General features: G+C 46.0%; 1 protein-coding gene across 2 annotated transcripts in view; it reads left to right on the plus strand.

Moving 5' to 3' along the window:
• Positions 1-8,326, plus strand: part of LOC310856405 (telomerase protein component 1) — a 20,152-nt gene extending 11,826 nt beyond the window's left edge. For both annotated transcript variants that reach the window (XM_083761817.1, XM_083761818.1), the window contains exons 8-13: positions 418-506; positions 3,877-4,093; positions 4,670-4,792; positions 5,971-6,136; positions 7,700-7,788; positions 7,963-8,326. In XM_083761817.1, coding sequence (XP_083617943.1) covers positions 418-506; positions 3,877-4,093; positions 4,670-4,792; positions 5,971-6,136; positions 7,700-7,788; positions 7,963-8,057 — 779 coding nt within the window. In that variant the 3' untranslated portion in view covers positions 8,058-8,326. The remainder of the gene's footprint in view (positions 1-417; positions 507-3,876; positions 4,094-4,669; positions 4,793-5,970; positions 6,137-7,699; positions 7,789-7,962) is intronic.
• Positions 8,327-11,365: the final 3,039 nt, after the last annotated feature.

Consider the following 11,365-nt stretch of genomic DNA (forward strand, 5'->3'; position numbering starts at 1 on the left):
TATACATATATATATTGTTGCTCTCGGAAGTCCAAAACTGTTACTTTTCACGATAAAAAAAGAAAAAGAAAATCGTAGATCTACTACTGTAGCATGACAAATTAATTTACAAAAAAATGTAAAAAGTTAAAGTATGGAGATAAAAGGTGTCTTCCTATATAACTCTAAATCTAAATACAAAACAAAATGTTAGATTATGTTAACATATTGCTGAATATCGGACAACACACGCTGTTATCTGTGATAGCCAATTATAGTATATATTGTAGGCCAATATCGGCTCACGCGGATATATTTGTTGGGCTCTACCCCACATAATCCCCCCCCCCCCTCACTAATTCTCTCTCTCTCTCTCTCTCTCTCTCTCTCTCTCTCTCTCTCTCTCTCCCGTGTCAAACCTTCGGCCTCGCTCCACAGACGCCGGCAAAGTTCAAGCCTGGAACTGGCACACCTTGGAGAACTGTCAATCAATCAATGCTCACCAGGAGGCGGTCACCTCCATCCAGGTGGGTTGGGGTCACACAGCCATCTGTCTGTCCCCATGCAGAGCAGCTTAGCTGCTCATGTTCCAACCATTATTTATGCTCGCTTAGAGCAGTGGCTCTCAAACGTCTTTGAGATTTATGTCCGTTTTAGGTTTCTGTTTTTTTTTTGTCAAATTCTATTGAGAACAGATTATAAATTGTTGTAGATTAAACATTGTGATATAATTACATTTTTCTTTTATAGAAAACCAAAAATGAAAGAAAAATACAAGGACAAAAAAGAGAAAGGAAACCCTTCAACCCTCCCACCCATACTGCAGTGACACCGCATACTATAGAATAAAATAGTAATAATAATTTGAAAAATGGAAAACATCTGAAAAGAAAATGGCGTACAGTCAACCATATCAGTGGTATCTTGTCTATTAATTGTTTCCACTCAAGAAATGGACAAGAGGCAGCCAAACCTTATCAAATTGTCTCTCCCTGTTCCTCAGGAAATACCTTATTCTCTCAAGATAAAACGTACTAGTCATTTCATTTAGCCAATGCTTAAATGCAGGAGCCTCTTCCTTTTTAGGTTTCAGTTTTTTAACCACTTAAGCCTCACTTCATTAACTGGAGTTCACCTAATCTTTTCTCTGAAAATAGTCGATCTACAAGCCCACAATGCGAGATGCCCCGTTAATCGGCCACCGATCTGCGATCGGCCAAAAATGACTTGATCTGTGATCTGCAATTTACCCTATCTGGAGAAACCGGTCTTTTACACCATTTAAGTGCTATAAATGTCAATCAGATATATAGTATAATAATTATAATAAGTATAATAATTTTGGAAATATAATCTTGTTCCCTTTACGCACAAGATCGGTATCAGTATCGGCCAATCATGAGAAAAACAATCAGTGATCGGAGCATCTCTACTCTAGACCAAGGGGGCAGTCAGACAGATATTTAACCAAGGGGGCAGTCAGACAGATATTAGACCAAGGGGGCAGTCAGACAGATATTTAACCAAGGGGGCAGTCACACAGATATTAGACCAAGGGGGCAGTCAGACAGATATTTAACCAAGGGGGCAGTCACACAGATATTAGACCAAGGGGGCAGTCAGACAGATATTTAACCAAGGGGGCAGTCAAAGACAGATATTTCGTGAAGCCACTAAGGAAATCTTCCTGAAAGTTCATATAATGGCCTGTTGTGGCGCTGTCATTGGGCCCAAAAAAACCCATAGCTCCATAGAGGCCCATGTATTTGGGCCCAACTTCACCTAGACTGTATTACCTTAATAAACATGGTCATGAATACGTTCTGCTTCCAGTCACTAGTTTAAAGTCTCATTTCCCATGTCATATTATTCTTTTTGGAAAATGATGGTCCCATTTATTAAAATAATTACCATAAAGTCGCATATGTTCTGAGGGGCGTGGCTACCGTTACAGTCTATGAACGGGAGCCACCCCCCGTTCAGTCAAAATATAAACCAACGAAGAGTAAAGGCCTATTCATAGTCTGGATTTTCGGTGGTGAGGTGACCACCGGTGGTTTGCTCTTCACCGCGGCTCGTGACGTCATGTTGTAGTTCGGTGGTCAACTAACGACCGAAAGTCCAGACTGTGTAATGTGTATGAGCCTTAGGGGGGAAGTCCCGCCTCGTTGTCTGGGCCAGCCAAAGGCCAGCTGGGCCAAAACGGAGCCAGCCACTGGCCAGCTGGGCCAAAACGGATCTAGAAATATGGTGACTTACAGTGCAAGGAATTACAGGCTTCATTTTACGTCCATGTTAGACCCGGGGAATGCTTTGTCCATATTTTTTACAGCCTATGCTCTAGACACAATGCATTCTAAACTTGTAGATCTGCTATGGTCGCAAAGCGCCACCAGAAAACATGTGGTTTTCTTTTTTCTTTGACGGTATGATGAAGAGAGTGATGGAAAAAGTACTCTGTAAATACCGGTAGTAACTAAGTAAAGTTTTCAAATAGTTGTAGTGGAGTAAAAAGTACAATATTTGCCTCTGAGATGTAGTGGAGTAGAAATAAAAGTATTGGAAAATTGGAAATACTCCAGCAAAGTACACATGCCTCAAAATTGTAACTCAGGTACAGTACTTGAGAGAGGGAGTAGGGATATGGGACTGAATACAACTCTGGTGTGTCTGTATGGTACAGTAAAGTGTACTAAATGCCACAGCACCCTTAACCATACTTAATTTTGTGTGTCATCAGCATTTTTTCCCCCTCTCACTCACACACACACACACTAGTGACGGCCCAATTTTTTAAGCTCTATTATGAGGAAGAAAGCCAGAAATCTGCCAGCCAGCCAACATATTTCCGCGTGTTAGGAGGAGTCCCTTAAGTCGCTTTAGCACACCTAATTATATTTTGGTGGTTTGCAAAGGACTTACAGTAGGTAAAAAGAAAAGAGAGAAAAAAGGGCTGTTCTTTCTCAAGGAATCAAACGGCTTTATTGCTCCACTTTTATCTTCAAGCAGACGTTCCTTGTTTACTGCTTTCAAAGATATCTGTCGTGATGTTTGCAGTGCGGCGTCTCAGGCAATTTGCGAGCGAGGAAAAGGGTTTTTATGGTTATTGAAAGCCGGAGCTGCATATGCACATATTTTGCAATTTGCAATCATCAAAGCACATGTATGTACGGCACGGAGCCCGCTTCTCACCCGCCCCGTTGTTTATCATGCAAAAAGCCCCAAATCCATTTATGACCTGGAGTGGCATGAACACATGCACGCAGCCGCGTGCGTGCACACATGCGCACGCACACACACACACACACACACACACACACACACACACACACACACACACACACACACACACACACACACACACATTTCAAATGTACATTTACACAAATAAATACATATACATACACACCTGATCTGTTTGAACACATGGTGTGTTCAAACAATCTCTCTCTCTCATGCACACGCACACACACACGCACACACAGCACGCACATCAACAACATTGTTACATCAACAACAAATTAGTTCATTCACATTTACCCAATTGTCCCTTATGTACAAATTATGTATTTTTACAGAGCTCATGCACGCAAACACATATTACATATTCATATTCATTCTGTCTCTCGCTCATACACACAAACATGAGCCGTACATGGCTCATAAACAGACACACACACACACACACACCTACACGCAAAAACGCTAATTCTCCCTTGTATTCTCACACACATTTGAAAGCAGGGGCTTTAAAAGAGTTGTACACACTCCCCCTCACACACAGACACGCACGCACCCACACAAGGCACATCTGCAACAAGCTCCAAGTATGTCCCATCTCCATGACAACTGCGACAACGTGTCCCCTGTGGGACCATGTTTCCTTCCCTCCCACAGTGCCAGGGCCCGCTGGTGTTCAGCGGCTCCGCCGACGGCGGCGTGTCCGTGTGGGAGTGCCTCTACTCGGACCGCGAGGCCCTCCGCCCGCTGCACCACTGGACGGCCCAGGTCACCGGCTGCGGGGGAGGGGCCCGCCTGGCCCTCAGCCCCCGGGGCGACCGCGTGTTCGTGGCCCACGGGCGAGCCTGCGTCCGCATACTCCACTGGAGGACCGGTGAGTCGCACGGGGGAGGGAGTGGGATGATTGTTCACGTGGGAGGAGAATGATTTTGTGTGTGCGTGTGTGCATGTGCGTGTGTGTGTGTGTGACACAGACATTAAGAACAAGACATTGAGTGTGTTTGGATTTCTCTGTGTGTGTGCGTGTGTGTGTGTGTGTGTGTGTGTGTGTGTGTGTGTGTGTGTGTGTGTGTGTGTGTGTGTGTGTGTGTGTGCGCGTGCATGCGTGCGTGCGTGCGTGCGTGCGTGAGAGGGGCACTAATGCCAAGCAACTTGCAAAGTGCTGCTGCATTTCTACAGTAATTGGAAGCCTGTCTGTATGGAAAAGTCAATGTTTTCTGAACCCATAAGGAAGTAAATCATGCATAAATTATACTGTATTGTTTGATGCACTGATGGTCTGCAAGTTTATTGTATTTATTGCTGCAAAGAATAATGAAGAGTCTAAGTCAAGGCATAAATTATAAGACTTAATATTGAACTCTTTCAATGTTACTTGTGTAACTGTCAATTCAAATTAAGCGAGCAAGAAACCGTGAACGGTGACATTAACATCTGGTTAATAACACAGGGGCTGTATCCAGACTGACCAATCACAGCAGTAACACCGGGGTAACAGACTGTGTGCATCAGGCTGCAGGCCTTCTGATTGGCTCCTGCTACGATCTGACCAATGGGGAGAGCGCTCTGAACTGTGAGTAGGACAGAGTAAGCCAACATAAGCCACAGTCTAAACACAATATTGTCCCTGATCAGATAAAAGAAGAACAAACATGTTGTGGGTCCTTAAATATAGAAAACTGTAAACAGATGCTCTTTGTAGAGTTCTTTTAAATTTCTTTGTAAAACATCACGGTGGAAAACAATGGAAGGTGGTGAACGCAAAGAAGGTTCAAGGCAACTTTGTTCAGTTCAAGCAGAAAATCCTTTATTCCATAAAAAGCAAGAGTTAGAAACGCTGTAGACCTACGCGTCCCCTGATGAAGGCCTCAGGCCAAAACACGAAAGGATTTTCTACTTGAACTGAACAGAGTTGCCTTGGACCTTCTCTAAGTTCACCACCTTCATTTTTTTCCCTCCGCTGTTATTATTTCTTTTACAAAAGAATTGAACTGTAAATGAACTCTTGTCCTGAAACAATATTGTCCCTGTTGGGCGGAAACCTTCGAAAATATACGCATGTCCAAATGCCCTCTGCATTTACCCATGCTAACCATTAGGAGCAGTGGATGCTATTAATACATAGGCCTCTGGGAGCAGTTAGGGGTTCAGTGTCTTGCTCAGGGACACTTCCACTTAAACTAAGCGGACTGGGGGGGTGAACCGTGGACCTTCTGATTCTCAGATGGCCTCTATAGCCATTCAGCTTTGGCCGCCCTTGTAGCTACAAGAAGCTTGCAACGTGACTTGTGGGCTCTTGTACTTTCATTCAGTGGTGTAGTGTGGGGGGGGACGCGCCATCCCCCCACTTCTCTCATGTCTAAAATATTTAAGTTTTTTGACTTCTAAAAGTACCACTGCAACACTGCTTTCTATTACGTTGACACCAGCACACGGGTCATTACACTACCTCGCATTGGAGTTATCTAAGTTCAAACGATATTAGAGCACACGGAAATAAAACCAGGGGAAAAAAAGTGCACAGTAATGGAAATGAGATACAAATGGCTTCAGACTTTCCCTTACAAGCCCATGGGGCTTAGTTATACAAACATCTCTCACAAACAAACTGACAACGACACGAGAAAATCAAACAGAATTGTTCTCAGCTGAGTTCTCATCTCACCCACGCATAATTTTGCCTCTGTCATTCTCTCTCTCTCTCTCTGCCTCTGTACTTGTTTCTGTTGCCGTCTCTCTCTCGCCCTCCAGTATTCTCTCTTCCTCAGTGCAGGTACCTGGCCTCGCTGACCAGCTCAGAAGCTCCCAGAATCCTCTGCTTTGCGGCATGGCTCACCGCGAGCGGAGGTCACCGCTGGGTCACCGGGGGCCACAACCTCATCGTGTGGGAGCAGCTTCCCAAATCTGGCAAGCAGAGGTGGGCGGCGCGCCAATGACCCGTCAACCTCTACGCTCTCGGATATATATGATATAGTTAATATACAGGCACTCAACAGCAGCCCGTGGTATTTCCTATTTATTGAGGCCATAAATAGATAAGTAAGACAGCGGAGAGGGAGACGGTTCATAGGAGCCACACGCGAGATTGGATTCCATATGTCATTCTAGAGATAGGAATCATCATGATAGCTGTACTGTACAGTATGTACACATACTGTATGGGCGGAAACCCCTTTTTGTAACCATACCTTTTCAAGGGAACCAATTTTGGTACAGTATATATTATTATATTTATATAGCAACGTAAATGTTTTGTAATTTTTGAATAAATATTTGAAGTTTTTCAGAAAATTTAGGTCATGATTTAGAGGGCGTTTTTCTTTTAATTGGTCTCAGTCCTAAATGGGTTAACTGGTGGTTAATTTGTGCTCATTTATACCTTTGGGGGAATGTTTGCTTCTAAAATAGGATACGTCCCATTTGCCAAAATAAGAAGCAAGTAATTGTATTTGTTGCGTGAATGAACCCAATGCCAATTATTTATTTGATTTGATTTCATTTGAAGTGGTTAATTTAAAACAAATCCTCCGTTGGAAGAATGATGAATATTTTACAAAGTGAATCCTCTTCATCTGCGTGGTGTTCCACTCCAGGGCTGAGGAGGCCAGAGTACTGCTGCTGCTTTTCAATCTAGTTTTATGATGAGGGGCTAACTTAAAACCTTTGATAGCAGTTGAATCCAATTAACTAGAATAGGAAACTGCAATGTTCTCTCAAACGTTTTTCACTAAGTAATTCAAGACAAATTTATTCAAAATGTAAACAAGAAATCACACCCGTGTGAAGTGAGTTAAAGTGTAACTCGGGTTGCTATGATTAGGTGTGCCTCCTCCGACTGCCGCGGAGGAGAGCGTTTCCGGAAATCTGTCCGTCGCGGCAGTCAGCCACGGCGGTGGAGCTTCTTTTCCATTCACCAGCTGTCTAGAAACTCGGAAATGACGTAAAACGCAGCTTCTTCTGTCCACGGTTGTCTGCTCATATGTGCCCAGAGGGACTTAGTGCCCTAAACAAACCATAGATTTAGCTGGCAAACAACATTTGTTAAAAATGCTCTAAAGAAACAAACAAAGTCCATAAACTTGGCTGCAGTGTGACATAATTCCAAAAGCCATGCATTGGAGGGGCTAGCGCCTCTCAAAAATTTAACATTTTCAAAACATGTTAAAAAATAGCAGCAGATGCACAAGCTCGCAGCATGGCACAAAGTGACATGATGTGAGCTTGTATATCTGCTGAAACGCTGAAATGTAAAATGACACAGTTGCTTCCCCGGTATTAATGGGTCAAGGGTCAAAATTCTGTGTAATGAAATTAAGACAACATAATCTACATAGGCTTTTGTGAGTATTTCACGCTGCACAACACATACAGTATACATCGCGGGATTCGAACATTTCTCTGGTTCATTTATTGTTCTCTTGTTTGTTTTTTCAACAACATATTTAGTCTGTAATTAATTAACTGTGTCTTCTTGTCACAGGGGTGATGTCACGGTAAGGCGAGACAGCCGATTGGAGGACTTACTAGAGTCAGAGGGCGAAACTGAAGATGAGGAGCAGAGTGATGAAGGTATAGGACGCACGCACACACACACACACACACACACACACACACACACACACACACACAATGTCCGAGCTGTGATTGTCATTACCAAATGAAAAATGATTAGAGGTGATTGATTGATATGTGTTGTTGTGTGTTGTGTGACCGACTCTTACACCCACAATCCTCTGCACCCAGATTCCGATGAGGATGGTGCCAACGATGAAGGAAAAGACTACCAATCCCACAATGCAGCGGAGTCTGCCTCTTGGTTCCGCTGTGTTCTTCAGTGAGCGGCAGTCTCATGCTTTCACACACAGACGCACGCGAACGCACACGCACACACACACACACGGACTATAAGACGCCCCACGGCCATGAGGAGGAAGAGAAGAGGAAGGGAGGGAGTGACAGCTCAGAGAGAGCTGCGTGGTGGTGGTGGTGGTGGTGGAGAGAGAGAGAGAGTGACAGATTGAGTGAGTGTCAGCGACGGCGAGAGAGCATACGGCGCCGGGAAGCAATTGAGAGGAAAATAGAGCGAGTGTGAGAGAGAGACAGAGAGAGTGCACACACTGTCGTTTCCCTATGTGTAAATGTTATTTAACATGTACAGTATGTTGTAATAAAAAGCTTGTCACGGTCGTGTGACTCTCTCACTTTCTGAATAACGTGTGTTTCTTTTCTTTTGACTTGACCCGCTGCAGTTTCGAGGGACATTATGCTGTTAAAGAAAATGTCAATGTTATTTTAATGTAATTTCTTTCATGTAATTCGTCCCTTTTCGCCTCGTTCTCCCCTTTCTCTCTCTCTGTCTCTCTCCCTCTCTCTCTCTCTCTGGGGTGTCTTTGCGGTTCTGGTCAACATAATTGAAGAGTTATTTCTGCTGTCAAGAGCGCGACCAAAATGAGCGTATTAATGTCGTCCCTCCCCGCTACAGTGTACTCCTCTTATTTGTATCTGCAAATCCATCTCTTTTTCCCCTCCTCTTTGCATCCATTTAATTGAGCGTTTTTTTTTTCCCTCAATAAATAAATAAAAAATAAAACATAATTAGCATTTAAATCTCTTTCCTACAGTCTCTTGCCCTCCCTACCACCACCCCCTCCCTTCGCTATCCTCCTCTCTCTTTCCCTCACTCTCACTCTCACTCTCTCTCCGACTGTCTCAGTCGCTAAGGCAACCAATGCTTTTTTACCACTCGCGCTCTCTCTATATCTCCCCCTTTCTCTCCCTCTTTCATTCCCTCTCTCCACAGCCAGAGGTAGGCATATACAAACTCATATTTTGTCTGTCTGCATGTGTTTATGTGCGAGCACGCACTCCTGTGTCCGTGCCTGCTTCGTTGCGTGTCTGTGTGCCGAAGTGACATTTCAGTGGAATTGTGTCAGCACTTTACATTGAAAGTTGTATTTAGCCTGCCGCAAGTGGCATTTGGACTGTTGGTTCTGTGCATGATGCTTACAATGATGTCTTATACACAGGTGTACAGTGTGTGTGTGTGTTTAAACATGTGTCAGAGAGAGATGAGAGCGCTTTTACCACAGTGCTTTGGTATTTGTGCCTGCGAGGAAAAAGTGTGCCTTGATGTTAATGTGGTGAGAAAAAGCATGAAAGTGTGCTCCTCTGCTGTGTGTGTGTGTGTGTGTGTGTGTGTGTGTGTGTGTGTGTGTGTGTGTGTGTACACACGCATGCCAGATGTGTGTTGTGTTCTGTATAACCATGTGGTGTGTAATTGACCATAAAATCCCCATGCCTGCAGCGGTATGTGTGTGTTTGTCTATGTGAAAAAGGTGGATGATAAAGAGAGAGAGAGAGAGAGAGAGAGAGGGAAGGTAGGGGGTAAATCTGCCAATTGCATCGCTGCCAACTATGTTTACATTTTCTTTATCTGCCTGTATAAAAGGCTAGAACCAACCCCCATTTCCCCCTCTCTCTCTCTCACTCCCTCCACCCTCAGCCTCTCATCTCTCTTTTGCCGCCTTATCCATCGCTAACTCTTTATCTCTGTCTATCACCCCCCCCCCCACACCAAACCACCCCCCTCAGTGTCCTTTCTTCCAGAGGGAGGGAGAGAGAGAGAGAGAGATGATCGGAGGTGTGGATGCTCAGTGAACAGAGCGAAGCGATGGAGAGATGGTAAGATGGATGGAATCGGAGGTGAGAGGGATATATGGGCGGCTGCCACACAGGAATGGCATTGGGACTGATTTGCTGCCACACGGACTGGCATTGGGACTGATTTGCTGGCACACGGGTCAAGTTGGGAAGCTTTTCTGGGCCACCCTGAGTTAGAGCTAGACAGAGTGAGATAGATAGAGAAGATTGAGAGGGAGAAAAGACAATGCATTTCCCGCTGTTAACTTCGTCTCTTCTCTGCCCTTCTTGCACGTCTGTCCCTCTCTCCTCCTCCTCCCCATCCATCCTCTACGTACCTGCCTCACCTCTCCTTCCCACCTGTGTGTCCTCACATGATCGCTGCTCTCCACCTGTCTCCGTCTCCTCGACTGTCTCTCTCTCTCCTTCCTTTCCCGTTGTCTTCTTTCCTCTCCTCCCTCTCTCTGGAATGTGCGCTGTGTCTCTATCTCTCTCCTCCAGCTCCCTCTCTCCTGTCACACGACTCACCGCCCTCGGCTGCCTTCTCCCTCTGCTCCTGGTTGCCCTGGTGACACGGCCCTCCACCTGTAACCGTGACGACAGCGGCGGCGGGAGGCGGGACGAGGAGGGCCAGGTGTCGCTCATGGGGGGAGGGACCGGGGACCCCCCCGCCGCCGCCGCCGTCGCCACGCCCCCCTCGGAGCAGCCCGCCGGAGCCACAGCCCAGGCCACGCCCACGCCGCTCTGGGCCGTGGTGTGGGGCCCCACGCAGCTGCTGGAGGACGAGACCACGCATCACCTCCCGTCCAGCCAGGAGACGGAGAGGCACCTACACGGCGGAGGAGGAGGAGGAGGAGGAGGAGGGACCCAGCAGGCGTCCTCCGCCGAGGCCTGGCTGTACCCCGAGGGAGCGCTGGGGGCCACCCAGCCCCAGCACGTCCTGGAGCCCATCGTGGACGTGGCCCGGGACCTGGACCTGGACGGAGGAGGAGGGACGGGGGCGGAGGAGAGCGAGCCGGAGGAAGGTGGGGGGCACTGTTATTACCGGACCGGATTTATTCTATAACGACTAGGGAGCAGGTGGTATCACTTGTGTTCTGTTGTATATTGGGGGGGGGGGGGGGGTGGGGGGGGCGGTACAGACAAGGTCACAGGAGAAAGGAAAGGAAGGAAGGAAGGACGCGTAGTCATCCCAGCTGCCTACAGAGATGAAGAACTGCAGCCATGGAGCACTTGAATGGATTTTTATAGTGTGGCTCTTTAGGAAGAGTGCCTTAAGGAATCAGTGCCGAAGGAAGTCGCTCTCTTTTTCTACACGTTTTATATTTTTTGGAATGGAAGTCAAAGGAGTGTCGGATCAGGATGAAACCTTCGCCAAAATATGTAGTAATAGATTTACTTTTCACTTTTCTTCCAAACCGACTTTAAGTCCAGTCCAGTTTCAAGCGGGAGGCACATGATGGAACACAAGGGAACCGGCTGGCAGGATTCAATCTCAAATCCTGCA

This window comes from Protomyctophum parallelum, assembly GCF_964188405.1.
Source record: "Protomyctophum parallelum genome assembly, chromosome: 3".
Taxonomy (NCBI): Eukaryota; Metazoa; Chordata; class Actinopteri; order Myctophiformes; family Myctophidae; genus Protomyctophum; species Protomyctophum parallelum.